This window comes from Cyprinus carpio, chromosome B24 (genome assembly GCF_018340385.1).
Source record: "Cyprinus carpio isolate SPL01 chromosome B24, ASM1834038v1, whole genome shotgun sequence".
NCBI lineage: Eukaryota > Metazoa > Chordata > Actinopteri > Cypriniformes > Cyprinidae > Cyprinus > Cyprinus carpio.
In genome coordinates, this window is record NC_056620.1 from 19,712,001 (window position 1) to 19,736,058 (window position 24,058).

At 32.6% G+C, this 24,058-nt stretch overlaps 1 protein-coding gene across 1 annotated transcript in view; it reads right to left on the reverse strand.

Annotated features, from left to right (window-relative positions):
- The window catches only part of LOC109050039 (arf-GAP with GTPase, ANK repeat and PH domain-containing protein 3-like), a 95,385-nt gene continuing 71,327 nt past the window's right edge, over window positions 1-24,058 (reverse strand). Inside the window, 6 exon segments of the mRNA XM_042751868.1 lie at window positions 1-2,721; window positions 2,723-2,832; window positions 2,907-3,162; window positions 18,210-18,432; window positions 19,218-19,308; window positions 19,395-19,549. Coding sequence (XP_042607802.1) covers window positions 2,640-2,721; window positions 2,723-2,832; window positions 2,907-3,162; window positions 18,210-18,432; window positions 19,218-19,308; window positions 19,395-19,549 — 917 coding nt within the window. The 3' untranslated portion in view covers window positions 1-2,639.

The window sequence follows — 24,058 nt, forward strand, 5'->3', positions numbered from 1 at the left end:
TTCATGGTATAAATCATTTTATTGGAGTGTTTATTATGTCAATAGCCAGCCAAGCATCCAATCACACAACAGCTAACTCTCATGAAAGCGCTCCATCACGTTCAGAAGGAGCAATTAAAAAACAATGGCAAATTAAAAGGAACAACAAAGTTATCAAACAGCTCAATAAAAGCAACAACAAAAAGGAATTATTTACATCTTGCTTTTATAAATATGTCAAATGTACATATAATACACAAAGCACCTCAACGGCCAGACAATGTGGACACATTGAGACCCAAAACTAGGTACCCAAAAAAAAAAAAAAAAAAAACGGTTCTTCTCTCTGCTATACGGCTACTTGAGGAGTTTTATGGGTGCATCCTAGCATTCAAGCCGGCAGTCGCAGGGATGACAGGCGAGTGTTTAATATCGTTTTCAACTGCCATATTCCCAAAAGTTTATCTCAGCAACCTCATGTAATACACAGGAGCCCTAACTTAATGTATATTTAAAAAAAAAAGATACATGTTCACTTTATGAATATCACGAGGGTAACTTTCCATGCATGTCATTGGGAATGATCCTCCAGAATTAAAACAGGTTAAAAAGATGTTCAAAGCCGTTGCATTTAAAATCAATGGCAATTCTCCTAAAGCTTACTTGGATGAGGGTTGCATGTACAAATCTGACTCGAATAAGAAAGAAAACGTACCTGCTAGAAGGTAAAACGCCTAAAAACATGTAAACTTAAAATACTGTCAGGTAAGGACATCTTCCTCTCGCTTTCCCTTTAACTCACATGTGCCAAATATTAAGTTCTAATCATGATTTCATATTTCAAGTAAAAGTTGACGGCATACACACTAGCAAACGAGGGTTAAGGCTGATAGGTTTCAGATGGGTACATAACGGCCATCTCATCCAAAAATTGCCCACACGACACACAGCTAGCTGCAAAAGGGAGCAGGAAAAGCTATTTTATACACACAGCTGTACATAATCCACATCACCATCCCATCCGTCCCATTCAGTTAGAAACACACGCCAGGATTCTAATGGATACAAAAACAGCCACACCGTCACAAGTGTGGAGGTCATTAGACTCGTAACAAAGGAGTTGACGGCGAGAGCGTCTTATTTCGTAATCTAGTGTGTCGGTACCGTCCGCTGCTACTGAATGGATCTGTCATTAGGCAGGAGAGGGACGTCAGTGTCAAACAGTTAGAAGACCAGAGCGGTCCAGAAATGATTCGCACAAGGCATCCGTAATAACACAGTATTCGTCAGGTAATCAGGCCTTTTCAAGACAATCACGTAGAGGCTAAATGTAAAATAGCAATGAGTGTTATGATTTGGGTTTTGTTATATTGCACTGATGCTACAAATGGTAATGCGTTACCCAGCAGCCTTAGTGTTTTTGAGCTTCGTTCAAGGGCACAATGGTGGTATTTAACTATTAAAAGTGTGAAGTTTGCGTGAAAAATGCACTTAAATGTTGATTTTTTTAGCATTAATCTGAAAAAGAAAAAAAAAAATCACATGATTAAGTTGAATTTAATGAAGCATTTATGGAGCTTTGTGTGAAACTCACAAAAACATGTCCAGGTCACCCAGTAAAAGTAAAATTAAAAAATGAGAAAATATATTTAGAATAAAAAAATTAAGGACCATCGAGATTTTTTGCATTGTGAGTTCCCCGCCCCTCATATTTTTTCCACCAAAATTTTCATTATTGAAATGCATCTGGATATATTTAAATTTGTATTTTACTGTTTATTTCTGCCAATATTATTCTTTTTATTGTAAAACAGTATTTTGTAGTGATTCAAAAATGTAAATATTTTACACTCAATTAAACCTTAAAGTAGTAAATATTTGTTCTTTTGATTTTAGGGTGAAGTACGCAGACATGTTCTAGACAGGTTTCACCAAAATCACTGATTTAATGGGATAGTTCACACAAAAATGAAATTTCTATCATTATTTACTCCACCTCATGTCATTCTAAACCTATATGACTTTATTTGTTCTGTGGAGCATAAAAGAATGTATTTTGCAGAATGTTTCGGTTCCCTCTGAATTCCATTATATTGACAAAAAATACAATGGAAGTCAATGGTAACCAAAACTCTTTAGTTACCAACATTCTTCTAAAAATCTTTCTTTTTTTGTGTGTGTGTATTCAGCAGAAGAAAGAAAGTTTATAATGACATGAAGGACAGTAAATAACATAATTTAATGTTCTGGTGGACAAAAACGTGTGGGCACAAAGCAGAGGATCCATTATTGTCGTCAGATTATTTCTAAATCGATGCATCTAAAAAACAAAACTTATTTTGTTTAGAACCTGTTGCCCATCATTTCATTTTTTGTTCTATACACACACAAGAAAGGATCCTTAAAAACGTGATTTTCTTCAGCTTAAAAACAACACGCATTGATAATGTTAACACTGCTAATTCTCGCTGCACGCTAACATTGTTCACAGGACGTCGTCATGAGGGTAATGGGCTTACGTGACACATGTGGCACTATGCACAGTTTCCTAATAAAGACGTACTGTACTGCGGAGGGAAATGATGCCATTTAACGAGAGCAGCATCTATGGGAACATCAACATCTTTGAGAAGAAACACTAGAGACACTGCGGGCCACGATCACATGATGCTAACACTACGGTTCAGCTCGCATTGAGCGTTGTTGTTGATGTTGGGATTGTGTCGGGTGGCCGTGCCTTCGCGGGCAGCCGTGTTGGATGAGGATGTCAACGCACTCCTGACTTCCTGCTCGCTGGGCGTAGGACAGGGGTGTCTGAGCACGGGCATCGCGACTCTTCACGTCCACGCCGTACTGAAACAGAGGATGAAATTAATGATGGAGGAACACTTGTGAAGGGAAGGCGCTTCCAAAAAGCGAGTTCTTACCCAGATGAGCAGCTGTGTGATGACAACGTTAGCCATGGCGCAGGACAGGTGCAGTGCGGTACGTCCATCTCCGTCGCCGTACGTCTCGTTGACCTCTTCTTTGGTGCCGTGGGCCAGCAGGAGAACCACCAGCCTCAGGTCGTCCTCCACCACGGCCCGCAGGAGCTGCTGTCCCAGCGGCACGTCTGACTGAGGAAGCCCCACCAGGAACAACTTCTGCTCGTACTTCGCCCGGATCCAACGCTCCTTCTCTTCCCTGAGAATTAGGACACAAACAGAGCTCAACGTTTAATTCTTCTAAACACACAGTTTTGTTTATCAGTGGTCATGCTAGCTAATACCATTCCAGTGTAGTGAATCAAATCCAATATCTGAATCAACAAATTCAATTTATAAAATCCACATTTTAGAATATTTTAGCAAAACTGTATGCAGCTAAATATTGCTGCTTAGTACTAGGTTTTGTTATATACATTTAAATAATTAAATTATCTATCTATATCCATCTATCTATCCATCCATCCATCCATCCATCCATCCATCCATCCATCTATCCATCTATCTATCTATCTATCTATTTATACTGAGTATATTATTTTATAATAATTGCATATATATTTTTCTACTTTCAGAAATTTTACCAATAAAAAAAAAAAAAAAAAATGTATGAACTAAATAAATATCATGTTAAACATAATTAAGGGCATGTTTTCCACAATTTATAAATAAATGAATATAATAAATATATAAAATAACAAATGAATGGGATATTTAACCATTTTCAATGATACATGTGTATATGGCTGACAATTTTAAGCTAGATATATTATTTATATTTTATATTTGCATTAAATCCTTTATAATAATAATGCTTTAAAATGTTAATGCCTTTAAAATTAGTGTATAAATAAAAAAATCTATACATTTTCGTCCTTTATATATATGTGTAAATGTTAATTTTATATTATATATTATATTATATTATATTCATCACATATATATTTTTCTATTGTTTAGTTCATTAGCTCTATGAACAAAACAATAGAAATCATGTTACAAATCATTTTCCACAATTTATAAATAGGCAAAGCAAGGTAACTTTATTTATATAGCACATTTCATCCACAATGGTAATTTAAAGTTCTTTACATAAAAATAATCCTAAAAAATAATCACAACAAAACAAGGAATTTAAACATTTTAAAAATGATTTACAAATTAATTTAAAATGACTTAATACAGTTAAGAATAAAATGATTATACATAATAGACAGTTCGGATAAACTGATTGCAAATAAATATATAAAATTGAATTTATAGGATATTTAACAATATTCAGTGATATACCTGTATACAGCTGACAATTTTATGCTATATATTATTTATATTTTATTTGCATTAAACGCTTTATAATAATATTGCTTTAAATAATACAGTGTATTTAATGCCTATAATATTATAGTGTATAAATTAACCCAGCCCTAATATCACCTCCAGTCTTTCTCCTACTTTGACAATCATTGGTTAAATGTGACTTTGATACATTAGATAAACTTTGCGACTTATGAATACACGACAGTCCCAGCAGAGTCTGAATTTCTGACATAATCGTATCTCTGACTTTGAGGAAGTCCAGAGTAATTCAGTTCTGATTATGATAGAGGTCACAAGGGAAGCAGGTTAAACGTACAAATCACACATCCTCAGCCTTAACTTCCCTTAGACCGCTTTCCATCAGAATCTAGAGGGTTAAAGTCTGTCTGGCTATCGAAAGGTTACACATTGTGAACAGCATGTCTATCGTGGACAATACAGGAGTGTGTGTGTGGGGGGGAAGCCGTGTTTTTTATCGCCGCTGTCAGTGTTGTCAGTCCTGCCCGGTGAATCCCCACAAAGGAGGCCCTCTCAACACTGGCCCCTCAACCCTCTAGGGGGCCGCCGGCAGCCTGCCAGATCGAAGACCCAAAGAAAAGGGCTGAAAGAGACACACTCGGACCAGAGAATGGAGTCCAACTCTTCAGCGCGCACCAGACTTCTATCTGTCCCTCTCTATCACCCGGCCGCCCCCTCTCCTCTCTTCTGCTGGCATTCACACCGATGGCGAGGGGCACGGTGCTAAATTAAAATCGATACGAGTGGATCTGAGCATGCTCGGTGACGGTCTGACCCGCTGACCCCGCACAGCGGGTGATAAGAGGAGCAGAAAGGAGCTGTTGTTTGCCTCGTCGGGGTGAGTGACACACAGAAGAGACTGAGTGAGAGAGAGCTGATGGAGGTAAAGAGAGTCTGGAGAGATATCGGGTGTATGGTTTTGACGGGTTTCGACAGGGAAGAAGAGGAACAGCGCTAATGCTGATGACAACAAACCAACAAGATGATAGAGAGAAATGACAGAAACAGTGACAGCTACAGTGTAGAAGAGAATGGAGTGGCTAGTTTTCAATTATTCTTAATGAAATATACACTTGCAAGTCTACATACTGTATACAGTCATCACTGTACTAATATTCTTCATAGATTTAAATTTTTATCATTACAAAGTTGAGTGACTAATTAGTAATGAATTGAGTAAAAGAAAAAATAATATACACAGCTGGAAATTAAATCAAATTGTTACTAATTTAATATTTAATATTTTAAACATGTAATATTTTGAAATTTGCATTAAAAGCACATATATTTGAACTTACATAATTGCATAAAATCTTACATAAATTATTATAATTTAATAAATATAAGTGCTAGAAATTCAATAAAATGTTTCAAATATATTTCAATATTTAATTTACATTTCCATTAAATGCATTAAAAATTATATTTTATTGACTATATATATATATATATATATATATATGTTAATGCAAATATGTTTTAATGCAATGTAATGTTTATATAAGAATAAGAATAACAATATACAAATAACAAATAACATAAGTGACATAATATCTAATATATTATCACATTATTACATAAAATATTACATAAAAGTATACAGTTGTTTCAAAGAACTTTTTTATAAAAGCTGAAAACATAATATAAATATTTTATATATATCTGAAATACTTCTGTTTTTCTATTTCCACTTTATATATAATTTGATGCATTTAATTTATATAATATGTAATATATAAATATAATATTACATTATTATACAAAATCTTACAAAAATGTTTTAATTTGAATTACTCTGCAACTTTGTTTGGTAGATAATTTCAGTCTCAGCTGCTATTCACGTCAGGTTTCTGTAAACTATAGACATTTCAAGAAATTTAAGATTAAAATTAGTGCCATAATGTTACTCATTGCTAATTTGCATACTGGCGTTTTTTTTCTTGCATATTTAAATCATCTACCTTAATGCTGCAAAGGCAATGTTTTATGGCAGTTCTGCATGAGAATCAACACAAAACACAGCAAAACAAGTGCTGCGTATTTTATGTAAAGCCAAAGACTAAAACTTTAAGCATTTACATTTATTGAAACTTACAGCAGCAGTGATTGGAGGTATGATGGGAGTGTAAATGAAGCCACGCCCCTTTATTATCCTCAAACAACACACTTCCTCTGATGGGGGATGAACTCATACGTCTCAACCACACTCACTAGCATTTCATCCCAAAAAGCAAAAGAAACATGAAGGACAGAGGAGGAAAAGCTTATGTTTGACACCCCATCATCATGTTGATAAGCTCCATTCACATTTCCATCAAAAAATGCACAAATCTAAATCTGCAAATCATTTCAACGGTCTGTAATCAGTGACTTACGGGAGGTATAATATGCCTTAAAAAAATTAATAAGAAAAGCATCCAAACAAACTTGAACTAAAACGCTAAAAGGAACCACTTAACGTCTAATGAAGCGGTTACATCTCAGCGTTTGCATGCGTTTCAGAAGTGCACTCTTACGCTGAACAACACCGGCTTTATGAAGCAGAACAAATGTTGTGGCATCTCCAAACTGATAATCTGTTATCCTGTGCCACCATTACATTCCCCCGAAGACAATCGCATGTGTACGAGCAAGTGTTGTTTAAGTCACTTCAGCAACAATGGCATGAGCTAATTAAGTAAGCCACATCTTTAATGCCGTTTCCCGGGAAAATCCTGACAGGTCTTTGTGAACAAGGCAGAGAGCAATTGAATGGACTCTGGGCACAGTGAATCGTTCTTCAGAGAGAGACTGAGTGTGTGTGTGTATAATTAGCCTCCCTCCCCTCCTACTTCAGCAGTCAATCTTTCAAAGCTTGTTTTTCTTCTGAGGAGACCCACCCTGTTGTTCTCTCTTCATCTGAATTCTTTACAGGAAACCCACCATGCCATCGCAGGGGTTTAAGAGGGTGGGCGACTTTTAAACTCCAGGAGGAGAGCGGTTTAAAGTGGAGGAGGGTGAGTTTACACTAGTTTAACGAGGGAGAATCACTTTTGACAAGTTGAAGGACAGATTCATTTACAGGGTCACTAACAGTGACATTTAATGCAGTGTAAATGTAGTTTGTGTGACTTTCTTTTCTTAAGTAGAATACAATTTGTTATGTAGAATGTGACATTTAATGCAGTGTAAATGTAGTTTGTGTGACTTTCTTTTCTTAAGTAGAATACAAAAGGAGATGTTTTGATGTGATCATGAAGGAACCATAAAAGTGGGCCATACGATTTGTGCACTATTCAAAGTCCTTTGTAGACATGATTGATTTCCGTGAGGAACAGATAAAATCTGCATTAAGATGAACAGAGCCAGGTTTGACATCAATGACGATCAATAAAGAAAGTCAAGAACCAGTTATGTTTGACTGACATGAAATCTTCTAGCATGAGAAGTCTCAAAACATTTTGGTATTTTGGTATCATTTAGTCATTTAAAACAAAAAACAAAAACCTGTGGTGCAAACGAACAAAAACAAAAACTTTTTTGCAATTTTCTAGCTTTATGGTATTTGTCCAAATAAAAAAAAGGTATAATAAAACAGCTTTTTTATTTTTTACTTTGATTGCACAATAAAATAAAATAAAATAAAATAAGGCCCTCTTTTGTTGTTTTTGGAGCTTTGTGATATCTGTCCATATATAAAAAAAGTAAAATAAAATAAAATAAAAATAACAAATAGTACCTTATTTTAATACACAATATTTGTCAACATTCAAAATAAAGTAAAATTAAAAATAACTTTTATGTTGTTTTTAGAGCTTCATGACATCTGTCCACATTTGAAATTAAATTAAATTAAATTAAATTAAATTAAATTAACGAGGTACTCCTTTGTTTTTGAACTTTATTTTATCTTTCCAAATTCAAAATAAAATAAAATACCTGCTTTGATATGTGAGGCTCAGATTAATGGAAATTGCTAAATTGTTTCTATTAATTTGAGATATCAGGACACTCCGGGAAGATTTTTTATGTATTTAAGTATCTATACACAACTGATCCGAATAGTTCGTACTGACAGTGCTTTATGAAGCTTTTAAATGTTCTCCCAGTCAGCTTATGGTCACCTGTCCTTGAAGAGGAAGGAGGAAGATTTCAGAAGCAGCAACAGGCTTCTCAAATCCCCCGGTCACTGCCACTTGAAAGGAGAAGTGTGAAAGAGAGGAAGAGAAGGGCTGGTAATCCCGCCTCAGACTTTTGTTTGAAATGGAGACCCAATCCAAACACAGGGCACTGTGTGGAGGGGTTTATGGGAGAAAGCCGAGAAGCCATGAAAAGGCACTTCCTCTCGGCAGGAGGAAGAAAAATAAAATGTGCAGCTTTAGCGTGTCAAAAGCGAGGGAGGGACGAGGAGGCCAGGAAAGAGTGATGAGATGGAGGGAAGATTCTCTCTGCAGGGGGAGAAAACCACATTCAGGAAACACACACACACACTGGTACACACATATTTGCAGTGAATATCAGGGTTGCCTTGCGGTGGACAATCAAGGGGACTCGAGTTGTGAGAGAGACTATTAAGCCCTGAAAGTGGAGGACCAAGTGCGTCTTTATAGCCAACATTGAGCTTTGAAAAGGAGACCAAGTGCTCTTTATATCCAACTTGACTTTAAATGCTGTTAACTGCTTCAAAGGGAACAACAATAACAGTCAACATGAAATTAGTGCTGACCTTTACTACTTTCTTAATGTTTTATTGTGCATGATTGATAAGTGAGTGTTGTTCTTTAGTAATTTGTTTATGTTTTATTGTGAATTTTTGTTAAAATTAATAAAATGTAAATATTAATAATTAAATAAATATAAATACACTTAATTATAAATATTTTTGAAATATAATAACACAAATGTAAATATAATACATTGTAAAATGTATATTTGTAATATTAATAATATTTCAATTGTGTACAAATATAATTAAATTACATAAATATATTTATAAAAATAAAATGAAATTAATACGTATAGTGGAAAAAAACAAAAAAATAAACAAAGGAAAACAAAAGTTATTTTCTTGCTGACATAATAAAAGAAAAATAATATTATCGCCTTAATATCAATATATGCATTCTAAATGTTTTTTTTTAAACATAATATAAATAAATATGTAAACAAATGAAAAATAACTTAATAAAAAAGAAAACAAGTTATTTTCTGCTGACATTAAAACTGTTCAATTTAATATAAATACAGTTAATTCTAAATGTTTTTTAAAAATATAAATAAATATGTGAACAAATTAAAAACAACTGAATTAATTATAAACAAAAGGAAAACAAAAGTTATTTTCTGCTAACATAATAAAAATTAATTTAATATAAATACACTTAATTCTAAATGTTTTTTTAAAAAATATATTTTAATTAAATGTATGAACAAATTAAAAACAACCGAATTAATTATATTAATTATGGAAAAAAAGAGAGTAATTTTGTTCTTTTTATGATGAAATAATAGTATTATAATTTTATCTATTTTTATATATTTTCAACTTTTTTTTTTGTTTTTGAAATATTTACACTTATATATCACAATTAATATAAATATATTTTATTATAAATACTTTTGAAATATAAAAATAAACATTCAAATATAATTACATTAATAATAACATGTCAAATGTAATATTAATATAATATTTCAATTATATCTCAAATATAAAATTATAAAAAAATATACAAATATGTGATACTTAAATGCTGAATTACAAAAATGTTTTGAAAATAAAAAGTTACTTTATGCTGACATAACCAAAGTCGATATATTACATTCCACTTTACACAACAAATACTGATGGATCAAATCAAGTCTCACTAAAGATTTCCTGTTGGATAATAATGCTCACTTTAAAATACAGTTACAAATGTTCTCATTTAGACTAGAAACTGAAAAACATGCAACAATATATATCATGAGGTCAGCTTTCTAGCATCACCTGACCCTAACAATCACACAAATGGGAAAATGATTCCTGTAGCCTGGCCCAGAGAATCAGGAACACATGAATGCACTCCAATACGGAGGAAGAAACAACAGGACAATTACTCAACCCACACTAAACGGCACACAGGGATTTATGAGAGGGTCCCTATGTAGTGCACACTCAAGGAGAGGCGTCTCTCCAGGAAGGCCCGAAAGCAATTGGACATGCAAGTGAAAGTGGACCATCTGAGACACAAATGACGAGGGCGTGGAAGGATGGTGAAATGCCCTCTTCGCCAAACGTACCAATCAGAACGCAGGGCCAGGAAAGTGAATGGGTTCATGGAGGTAAGTGGGGCTCAGAGGAAGGGGAACTTCTGAAGGGCCTCGCCGGCACACAAACACAAAACAACCCCCTGAATCTCTCAAAAGACACATCAAACAGATCCCAACCACCCTCCCAGCAGGGAATGAGTGTTTGTAAAGCAGAGAGAGGGAGGAAGAGAGAAAGAAAGGGGGAGTGTTTGCAGTGAGACAGTGGCAGTGTGTAGCTCACTGCTATGAATGACTGGACACTTCACACACACAAACAGAGCTTTACGAGTCCATCTGATTCTCTGCTTCAAGCATGAAATATGCTAAAAGTGTGTGCAAAAATGTTTTAATTAACCATATCCCAAACGGAGTGTGTTATTTTTTTCAATTAAGAAATTCATACTTGAATTCACCAAGAATGCATGAAATGGATCAAAAGTAACAGTAAAGACATTCATAATGTTACAAAAGATCCCAATTTGAAAATTTTAAATGCTGTTCTTTTGAACTTAAAAGAACTTTAAAGAATTCTGGAAAAAGAAATGTATGAGGGTTTCTACCAAAATATGAAGCGGCACAACTGTTTTCAACACTGATAATAATAACAAATGTTTCTTGAGCAGCAAATTAGCATATTACACTGATTCCTGAAGGATCATGTGACATTGAAGATGCTGAAAATTCAGCTTTGCGTCACAGGAATAAATTACATTTTAATATGTATTCAAATAGAAAACAGTTATTTTAAATTGTAATAATATTTCACAGTATTTACTGTATTTTTGACCAAATAAATGCAAACAAATGTCTGTACTGGACTGACTACAGTGACGTAATCACTCACTTGCTGTTTAGGACACCCTGTTTTCCAAAATGCATAGTTTTTTTTTTTCATAAAATCATGCTAATATTTGTAATATTAAAAAATATATAGTTTAATGAAAAATAATCAACATTTAATATTCAAACACAACTCCTTATCAATCAGTTGGGAATGTGTAGTGAAGCTAAAAAAATTCTCATTTTAGTTTTACAATGGAAATCTTACTTATAGATAATTACAATTGTTTGTGAATGATTTTTACTACTGACTTACTACCGAATATAAAAATAATTACAAATATGATCATTTTATGAAATAAAAACACTTATTTGAATTACCATTTGCCACAAATATGAAAAAAAGCAGCCAATCATCTGACCATCGTAAAAATTATGAAAAATAAAAACACATTTCTTATCTTGAATACATTTTCTGCAGCAGGTTATGAGAGCACAAACAATACTTTGAAAACTGTACCACATGAGAGCAAAACATATTTCCATTGCTAGAAGGGAAAAAGATAATGTGCGACAGCAAAAGCAATTCATGTCAAACATTTATCATTCCAGTATGTGCTGATGTATTTATAATCATGCTCCATTCCTGAAACTGAACTCAAACCTTTAGTGAACCTTAGTGTAAACTGCACTATTGCTCGGTCTAATTGTACAGTTTTTGTAAATACCGAGAAGAAAGATTTTTTTATTAGTCCTTATCAAACACGATATGCAATTAAACATCATTCTAGTGTCTAATCAACTGTAACCTTATATTACTTTATGAGTGAGCTGTCAATCAAACACTAGCTCTCACCTGATTGGCTAAAACTAACAAACCTTGCATTATTTTTCCATTAATGGAAACAAAACACCATTTGAACACACATGAAGCTCTGTTCACACGCAAGAAACACTGCAACATAGGTGAAAATACAGTAACGGAAAGCAAAGAATGAAAGAGAAAACAGGTGGGAAAGAGAGGAAGGATTGACGGCGTGTAAGAGGGGGAAGGAGGTTAGTGAAGTGATTCATTTGTATTAGTGCCACTGCCCTGTGGCGAAGACGCAACGGCAAATTATTTCTGAAACAAACTGGAGGATCATCAGAGCTATTACCTGCTCTGGCCGAAGGGCATCGTGTGTGTGTGTGTGTGTGTGTGTGTGTGTGTGTGTGTGTGTGTGTGACACAATCGCTATCTCTTTCAGTCCAGCCACAAAAGAGCAAAGAAAAGGAGGAAAATAAAGAAAGACATCATATATAAATAGATACAGATAGACAGAAACATTACAGATACAAATCAGTGCTACTTTAGTATCACTGAGATATAGCAGTTTTTATTAATTTTTAAATTAGTTCTTATTTTTATTATTTGTTTTCATTTAAAGTTTTATTCATTTTTGTCATTTTCATTATATAGTTTCTATTAATTGTTAATTCAGCTTTAGTTATTTTAGCACATCTGATACAACTCAAAGAAAATTAGAAATGTTGCCTTGCCAATTAACTGAAATAAAATGATAAATAAATAAATAAATAAATATATATATATATATATATATATATATATATATATATATATATATATATATATACATTAAATATTGTATGTCATGTAATGAAAGTTTATTTAATTAAAAAAAAAAATTTTTTTTAGTTTTAGATAGTTTTAGTTAATAGCCCTGATGCAGATATAAACATATCTTAGTGCTTAATTAGCATAAATGTTAAAACTCATCATTATACATTAGTTTAAACCGAGTTATAAGAGCAATAATCTGACATTAGCAATTCAAATCAAAGCCAGACGTGTATAAATCATCAGCATCCCGTCTCACCAACAACTGAAGGAATTCTCTCAGTCTTGTGGCACACAGGTGCCAGGCAATTAGAGTCGACATGAAAACACATGCAACTGCCAATTTCTAATTTAAGCCCTAAAGAGCCTCGGATGAGCCGACCTCTGCAGCGCCTCTATCCTCTCTACCCCTGCAAGATTGATGGCCACAGCAGAATTCATGACAGAACTGTGTAAATCTATCATAAATCTATCAATCTGCTTAATAGAGTACCTACAGAGCTCCATGATCGATTGACGCTGCTCAATAATTAAAACAATATTTAGAATTTCAACAGCTGGAAACACATCAGCAGACATGCATTGGGTTTCCAAGTCAAAGCTGGATTCTTAAAAGGTACAGTAACAGAAATTTGGGTGGGAGAAAACAATTATGTTTGACTTTTTTGGTCAAATATAGAGTGAATTCAGTAAACTGAAGCAAGCTGACAGTCATTTCAAAGGCAAAAATTGGCCAAATTTCCCTTAATTTGTACAAGAAACCCCCAGCTCTACTATAATGGCATTAATAAGTAAACTAATTGCAATATTAATAAGTGAAAAAAAACAAATTTTAACTTGAGCTTGAACAGCATTAATAAAAATGTTAAATTAATGTATAATGGTTTAATTGGAATAAATATAAAAAGGCTGAATAAATACATATAAATAAATATGTATACTTTTAAATTTGAGTTTTGCTTAAACAGAATAAATTGTAAAACATTATGCAATATAAAAACAATTAAATGCATCACAATGATATTAAACTTTCATGATTAAGAAAAAAATTAAAGAAAGAAAAATTTTGTAAAAAATAAAACAAAAACATTTAAAGAATTTATAATTTTAAACTTTCATGAGCACTTTAACAGATTTAATAATAATAATAATAAAAAAAATAATAATAATAAATCCAAATGAATACATTTCTATAATTTTGAACTTTAATTAGTGCTTGGACGGAATGAATTAAAAATAAAAATAAATAAGTGCTGCAAAATAAATAAGAAATTCCAAAATGTCTATCTTTCCGGAGAACTTCAATTATCTAAAAAAATCAATAAAAAAACCTAGTATGTAGTGTTAAGACAGTGGTACCAATTTAGCTTTCATTATGATCCCACAGAGTAAGACTTTGTCACATATGAGTATTTGTGTTTAGCTCATGGTGTGTATGCGAGTAATCTAGAGGCCATTACGGCAAGACTCACTCAGATGTTAGTTTTCACCTCCGTGATGAGTTTTAAATCAATCCTGCTTGACTGCACGACGGTAAAACGAGCCAGATTACTCATCTCGCTGATGTCAAACCACATTTTGTTCATACATATATAATTGACCGTCCAAATGACCCATTCATACCAATGAGTGAATGACCAACGTGCACCAAAAACAAACACTCAAATCGTGACTCAGGAAATCAGTGTTTTCACTCACCATCTTTAGCCAAACTGAAGCTTTAAAATTTCATATGTATTAAATTACTAAAATTTAATATATACCACACACACACATACACATACACACATATACATACAATCAAATTACACCAGTAATTATTGTCAAATTGTGAAAAAAATAAACAAATGCACCCTGATGACTGCATATTGAATAAATGTGCACTCTGAATACACACCATGTTTCACTCATTACTCTTTGGCTGAGGAAAATCAGTTATGACGGTAATGAGATTTTCAGTTTTTGTCCGAGCGGGTGAGAGAATGAGTGAGCGAGTGAGAGAACGGGAGAAATGGAGGATGCCGTGAACCATCAGATTCTCCTGACAATGAAAAACATTCCCTCCTCCGGCAGTGAGCCCGTCCTGACGACTGAAGTGTGAGGGGGATATCAGCATCAATAATCTTTCATCAAGTCAAAAGCACTCGGCTGCAGCCCGCCAAGCACTCAATAGATAACTGTGAGCCATCACTCGCTGCCGAGTGAGAGAAAAGAACAGAGACAGAGAGCTGAAGCACCTCGGGTGGTGAGGAGATGGAAAGGGCCATCTTCCTTTACACGCTATCTGCTGCACGCACTCGCACTCTTTTGTAGGGCAGCTGTTACATCTTTGTTCACGCTCTCCACTGAGGGAAATCCTGACGCTGACTTGTATACTATAAAGCAGCAGGTCACTCCACTGTCTTGTAAACAGATATTACAGCAGGTAAACAAAGGTAAATTAATACACAGGCAGAGACAAACATAATTCAGAAGGCTGATTTTCCTGAAATCCCTCAGCAAATGTTCCCGCATTTTATCAAGTGATATCAAACACACTATTGACTGAAGATAAACAATATCTGTATTAGTATCTGCAGATGACCATATTCTGAAATTACTGGCATCATTATGATTGGCCAAATGGAAGCAGATATTATAATAATATCATAAAAGCAAATTTTTCTTATTCCGACTATATAATACAATTTCATTGAATTTTTAGTACAATAAAATACTTAAAATAATATAATATTATATAATTATTATCACATTATATAATGCTTTAATAAATAATATAATGTTATCCATTATTTTAGTATTATTTAAAAAAAAAATTATTAATATACTGAATTTTATTTTTTATATTTTCAGTTTTCATTTATTTAGATTTTTAGCAATTTTATGTGCTCTTTTTATTTTCTTTGTTATTTAATTTTGCTCAGTTTTAGATTTTTATTTATTTTTTGTTATTATTTCCATTTAGTAATTTTAGTACTTCTACTTAAACATATTACAGGTATTTACAAGGCAACATTTTTAATTTTCATTTAACTGAAATTTCTAAATCTAATGTATCCTCTAATATTTATTTATTTCTTTGTTTCAGCTTAATTTCAATTGAGAAAAATATTTAATAGTTTTAGTTAATGTTAATAACCCTGATTATTATTATAAAATTGTTTCGACACTTTTAAAATGCTAGCTCTCATAAAATAAATTGAATAAATTAATCTTTATTATCATATCAGCTTTAAAGGTTATATTCATGGCATAAGCAAAATAAATAAATAAATAAGTGAATGAAAAAGGAATATAATATTCAATTACTAGATATCATAAAAACAGAATACATTTATAATACCAGTCTTAAATAAATAAATACATACATACAGCTTTATTTTACATAGCATCTTTAAATGAATTTTTCTCAAACTGCTTTTAGTTTTAACAAAAATTTAAAGTTAAAAAATGTAAAAACTAAATACATGAAAATTTAAAATAAATTCATAATATTAGCCTCAATAATTTTTGAAGTCTCTAGCTATGGCATACTGTAGAACTTCTTTGACCTGTTTAATCAATCACTAGGTAAAAATGATAACTTCAGATGCTGAGAAAAGTACCAGCACAGCTCTCCTCCTCAAGCCACATACTTTTAGGCATCATTCGTGTTTGTAACACAAATATGCATAACAAATTATGCGCTATATATATTGGCCGCCCAACAGCATGTCTCAGCCTGAGCTAACAGATAAGTCAGAGTTCAGCAGCATTAAAATAAATCCTGCATTATGATGCATTAAACCAAAGCGCAGGCCGTGTCTGACGGGACTCAGACCCTCAGGAGTGACTGATACACCCCTCTGAGTGATGGATGGCTGTCAGAGCCACTGAGAGCTCTCCGTTCAGCCCCAGGGGCAGTGGTTTGGGACTGTAATAGTGTGCTTAATTGCCACCAAAATCACTCTTTTCTCCAGGTCATTAGACAGATTGGGAATGTGAGCGAGTGTGTCAGGCTTAAAGCGGGAAACACCTCGAGACACCGCCTGGAAGCGGAGCAGGTGAGCAGCTCCAGACAATGGTCTATGGACCCTATTATCTCCTGAAACATCTCATCTTCTTTCAAATAGCACTAATGGAGCGATGATTGGGTAAAGACTCCGACACAATCCATTCATTGATCATGGAACTGACACTGGATGTGATGCTTACTGCATATGCTTCCATATCCTGAACAGTTCAATCTTCAAATACTACACTTCACTTTCTTAAATACTTACAGCCGCCTTAAGACCTAAGAAATCCACACATTATTCAAATTGACCACAAGCTTGTTTTCCGGCAATGATTTAGAGAGAAAATTGTCTCCATTCAAGTTTTAAGATTAATTGCTTCAAGATTCTTGTTTTAAAATGTAAAAATGTTTTGTAGAGAAACATATCAAAAATATCAAATTGCATTAGTTCTGATAAAAACGCAAATTTTTTATGCAAAGCTCCAGGTTTTCTGTGCTTGTTTTAGACCTGCACAATTTAGCCAAAAATATTTATTATATTATATTATAATGGTAATAATAATAATTATTATTGCTAATAAATTAAAAAATAAACAAAATAAGATATTACTATTTTAATTAATAATTAAATCAATAATAAAAATATCTTCAAGCTAATACTAATATTTATGGATGTCTTTTATTCTGGCAGAAATATTTTTAAATGCAATTTTTAAAAAAGCTCCAGGTTTGCTGTGCTTGTTTTAGAGCTGCACAATTTAGCCAAATAACAATAGAGTAATAAAAATAAAAATAGATTAATAATTTCACACTATTAAGTGACCCAAACTCAGAACAGATGCAGACATGGAGTTCATGTGGAGCAGTGTTTACTGTGAACTAAGCTGCTCTGAGACACTGAGAACACCAGGACACGAGCTGCTCACGTGTAAAACAATCTGAAACTATTTAATTTAAATACTTAATTAAATTGCAGCTTTTGCAATTTGATGAAAGCACTAAGTCATATTGCTATTTTGGTTAACTTGTACAAAATTGAAAGGAACATTGCTAGCAAACTGGATGGAAAACTTGGCAAGTAACACAATAAAATAAAAAAATAATTTGATTAATTAACAAATCTATTGTAAACATTACATCAATTCATAGGGCCTGGGAGAAAAGAATCTTGTCATGATGATTTTTTGACTTTTTAAACAATCTTGTTTTCAAGGCTACCAGCTAATGCTTTGGACAGGTGACCCACCTGGTGCTGTCCACCCCGGGTTTGGTGTATCCCTCCACACAGCCCTCCCATACGCTGTTGGCCATGGCGTTCCCGATGGCCGTCATCACCATGCTGAGCTCCACAGGCCAGTCGTCCAGGTCCAGAGACCGTACACGGGACAGATGGGTGCCCAGGTTCCTGTGCATCCCGGAGCACTCGATACAGATCAGAGCGCCGAGGTTCAGACTGGCCCAGTCCGGATCTGAGGGTCAGAGACAATTACAATTCAGTTTTCCTATATTATTCCATTTTATGCAATTCAAACTCTGATATGCTATATGTGTGGTATGATGGGTCATTTTCGGCAATGACTATGCCAATCTGAAGCTATCCAACAAAAATAGATTTTTTTTTCCCATAATTCATTTCTACATACTTTTACAGTTATTTTTATTATTTCAAAGTGTGTGAATTTACCCCCAAAATTTTAGATTTTTTAATATTATTATTTTGTGTTATGTTTTATTATATTAATGTGGTCAAACTACCACACAAAATGTCTGGAAAAATATTTGTATTAAATTATTTAAATTATTTTTTATTATTTTAATGTGGGTGAAACTACCCCAAAAAGAGAAAAATGCCTGGAAAATAATTTTCATTTAATTATTAAAATGAATTTTAATTATATTTTTATTTTATTATTTTTATTTATTTTTGAATTATTTTTATTATTTTAATGTAGGTGAACTACCTAACAAAAACAGATAAATATCTGACAATTCATTTTAAGTAATCAAAATTATTTTTTATTTTATTTTGTTATTTTTTAATTATTTTAATGTATAACAAAACAGAAACACGTCTGAATATTTTTTAATTAAATTATTAAATTTTTTTAATTTTATTTTTCATTATTTTTTATTATTTTAAAGTACTTTATCACATTATACCTCATGCCACTATACACACCATAGGATAAAATGTCTAATAAAATTAGACTCCCTTATTCTTCAGAAATGGGTGCCGTCACAATGTTTTACTTACTGGGGGCGTCACAGTCTGCACAGAAGCTGTTTCCCCTCACATTCCTGATGGACTGGATGGTCACTGCATCACTCTGGCTTCCTAATCGAGACTATGTGACATAATTCAGATATCACAGTTTGAAAAGAGCAGAAGGGTTGAACCTATTTCCACGTTACCTAAATGAACACATCTTACCTTGTTCTTGCTACTCTCACAGGACTGTAGACTGGCAAATATCTGGCTCTCAATGGCCTGAACCCACAGTTCTCTTTCCTCATACGTGGATGCCTCAAAATGCCACATTTGACCCGTCAGGGACACAATGATGAACTCAAAGGATTCCTCTTGCTCTGAAACACACCAAATGGGAGATGAGTTTGGATACGGTTTTAAAAATTTTAGTTTGTAAACTTTTCAGTGGAAATGATTTGTGTGTCCACAATGAAAGCAAAAATGCTATGCGACATGACAATTACTAGGGGTTAAAGCAAAAAACAAACAAAAAAAAACAAACCTGAACCTGAACTTTTTTTCCGGGGGGTGGGGCAGTGCAGTGACTGTGGCAACTTTAACAATTGAAAGTATACAATGGCAAAGTTATCGCTTTCCTTATTCAAACTTTTTTTTTCATAATTATATGGTTGACCTGAAGAATATGATAGCTATATCATACAATTGGAAAATTATGAGCTACATCACACTAGGGGTGTGACAATACACTTAGCTTACACATGAGACAAAATACAGATACTTGGTTCACCTAGAACAAGACTATTTTTAATACTATTTTTAAGAATTTTTCAACAACAAAATATTTTGTCTTTTAATTGTAAAAATAAAACAATGCAGTTGTATTTTGAAATATTTTAACTAATCTAGGGCTGTGACTAATGATTATTTTGGTAATCAAGTAATATACTGATTATTTTGACAACTGAGTAATCAGATATTTTTTTAGTAACACAAATAGACCTAAGTGAAAACTAGGCTTTAGTATGACTATTATAAACTAACGATGAAGCAATAATAATTGGCTCAAATAAAATATAAAAATCAAGTAATTACATGGTTTTATTGAACAATACTGTTAAAAACATAATGTAATATGCCTATACATAATATGAACATAACCAACTTAAATACATTCTGTATTATAACAAATACCTGCAGAGGGCGGCAACGGCTTGGTGATGTTTCACTTTACAGCATGATTAAATGATTTTTAAATCCATTAAATTTTAATATATGGCCACATGCAAACTCAGAAACTTTTATTTTAAAATCGCGATGTACAATAAATGGCAATTTAGAAATGGGTTGATGTATTCTCCTGTGTTGGCAAAGGTTTATAAATAATTTAGGTTACAAATCTAGTGAGATAATGCACACTGTTTTCACAGATGAATGTTAAGCAATTCAAATTCACAGCATATACAGAGGAAGAGTTTAGCCCCTTTCACACGTACAGTGGTATGTCCTCTCATACCATTGGTAGGCGAACTCAAGGACTCGAAAATGATAAGATTTTTTATTATTTTTTTTTAAATGTAGGACTATTTTTTCCACAGCCAAACGCTGTATGTCGGAGATCCGGCATGGGGCCTGAGAACTTTAAGCCCTGAATTACGTTACACAATTATCATATTTGCTGTTTATTAATAAATGTGTATTGTTTAATGCGATTAATCTTTTTTTTTACCTTTTGTTTGTGTATGTGTGTGTGTGTGTATATATATATATATATGCTTATATATATGCTTAAAATGAATTTGTAATGAATTAAATGAATAATTAAATGATTAAAAATATGAAATTGCAGATTAAAGAAACATAAAACATAACATAAAAAACATAAATGCCATTATTTCCTAGTTCCAGATCATCTTCACTACAGGGTGAAAATACAAACATTTAAATGGCCAATATCCAAGTTGCATTATGGGTATCTGCGATTAGTGTCAGTTGCTGTTGTTCATCAGCATCGTAAAATCCAAGTGATTAAAAAGGTAAATACATCCATTAGAGTACTTATCTCATTACCAGTGAAGACTCATTATTATTGCAGCTGCCTAAATAGAATATAATGTGGGTTAATCATTCTGGTCACAGTAATTTCCACATCGCAAAAACACACGCGAGGTACTGCAACGTTTCTACCGAGCTCAAATGAGGGGCGAGAGGTGAAAAACAGACCATCATTTTCTGCAATTTGCTCAATATTCATTTCAAAACCATGATTACTTTGATATGTACGGGACGATGATTACACACGTGAGTATTATAGCCAATGAAGCTGCATGAGGCGAAAAGAAGTTCACAGACTCAATCACTGCAGTTGTTCTACAGAAAAAAGGCTGTTTATTAGTATTAAAACGCACAACATAACACCATTTACTGACGCCCACTGTAAATGATCATTAGCACATTACTGAGGTCTCACTTTTAGACAAATTATCATGAATTATCAAGGTCACATGCCAACCCCAGTTTCTTTCTTTTCTTTTTGTAAATATCTCCTCTACATCGTGAGATATATATTTAACAGGATAAATATACATATACACACACACACACAGTATATATACAGTGTATATATATATATATATATATATCGATATATATATAATGAATTATTGTTAATATATATACTATATGTGTGTGTGTGTCTGCATGTATATATATAATATAATATATATATATATATATATATATATATATATTATATATATATATATATATATATATATATATATATATATACACACACACATATACACAAACACACATACATTTTTTTGTTGGCTATACTATAATATAATTATATTATACACATTATTGAGGTCTCAATTTTGAAGAATTTATCATTAATTATCAAGAAATGATGAAATAATATATAAAATATATAATAAAAAGAATATAAACAACAATTTAAATGTATATATTTTTTATATTATTATTTAATTCATTGAATGCCTACTTTATTGATTTTACGAATATGAGCTACTTTATGATATTTATTTGAAACTTTATGAATATAAAACCAAAAGATAACATTATTCATAAAAAAATGAACATTAAATGGTACATTGCAGAAATGTCATCTGGTAGAGACTTTCGACCATCACACCACCTATCTCTAAATAAAAACTCCACACATAACTGTAAATTTAGATGAAATGCTGAGCGCGGTTTTAAGGCAGAGGTTTATCATGAATGTGAAGTATATAGATCTCCGTCTGCTCTCATCTCTGATCAATAATCTTCATATGATGACTCGAACGCATGCATATGATTGTCAAAGACTCCCGGTCACTGCATGGCCTCAAGCGAATGGCAACAATCCAATTAGTTTGACACCCTCCTCAATTACCCGATTTATTCACGGGACTTGACTCCAGGTCAGAGATCAATACAGAGCCAGCAGCTTTGTGTCTAAATCAAGGACTAAAGGGTGAAGGTCTGTCGCCTCAGTTGATCTCTCTGCTTTGTTTACATTTCATGCTTCTTTTTGCTGCAAAATAAACCACAAGTGTATAACGGGATGCACAATTCATGTGGATAAATATGTTGCACAAAGCTCTCTAGAACTACTTTAGTAGTATTTTTTCTAAACGTGGTCAAAATAAGGGAACATATTTCATTTTTAGTACAAATTTAAGCAGTAAGAATATTTACTTTTGATTTTATTCATTAGTAGATCATGCAAACATCTTTCTTGAGTGCACATATTTTGTATTTTAGTATTACAAAATGGAATACATTTGGTTAACATTTTGGCTGTGGTGACACAGTTTCTCTCCTGCTATTATGAAAAGCAACACAATTATCTTGCATTGCACTGTCCAACGATTACACACCTCTGCATCTCACCACAGACAATTATTCTGTTGGCTGGCCATCTGATAAATTAGCCATTACAACAGGTAATTTCAATATGGAATTATTAAAAAACTGTTTCTGATGTCAGCAGCTTGAAACCACAGAGAATAAAGGATAATCGACATTCATTTTGTGCTTTAGTTGTTAAGCTGCGCACAAATAACAGTAATCGTTATTTCAGTAACTTTTCTTTGAATATAAAGGAGTTTAAAAGTTTATTGCTAAATGAGATGCCTACTTAGAATTTTAATGCACTAAAATGCTGTCTAGATAGGCTCACTAGGTTTAGAAATATATTCTATACCTCTCTGCTCTCTATATACAGTGGTCAAAATTCATAATTCATATCCAAATGAACAGCAGTACATTTTAATAAAAAGAAAATCACTTGACCGTTAAAAAAAAAGAGAAAATGGACCATTAATTGTTGCATGTCAGGATCAACAATACCAATTTTTTAACTAATCCAAATGTTAGGCTTCAAATATAATATTATATTTACAGGTTATAGTTTTTCACTTAAAGCAATTAAAAGTACAAAAGCTAAAATAAAATAAAATAAAATAAAATTGGTTTATTTTATTTAAATATTTAATTTAACAATACCAATTTTTTTTTTTTTAACTAATCCAAATGTTAGGCTTCAAATATATTATTATATTTACAGGGTTTATATACAGGTTACAGTTTTTCACTTAAAGCAATTAAAAGTACAAAAGCCAAAATAAAATAAAATAAAATAATTAAAATTGAATTTTTTTATTTAATTTTTTGTATTATTTAATTTTATTTTTAAGATAATTTTAATTTTAATTTTTTAATTGAATTAATACAATTTTAACACATTTTTTAAATTTGGAGGAAAAACATGTCAACAACTGAATCAAAACTATTTAAAAGCATACCAGTATGCTGAGGTTGAGTAATTGTCTAGAATAATCAGACCTAGAAATCTAAACAAAGATGAGGCTCAAAAATAG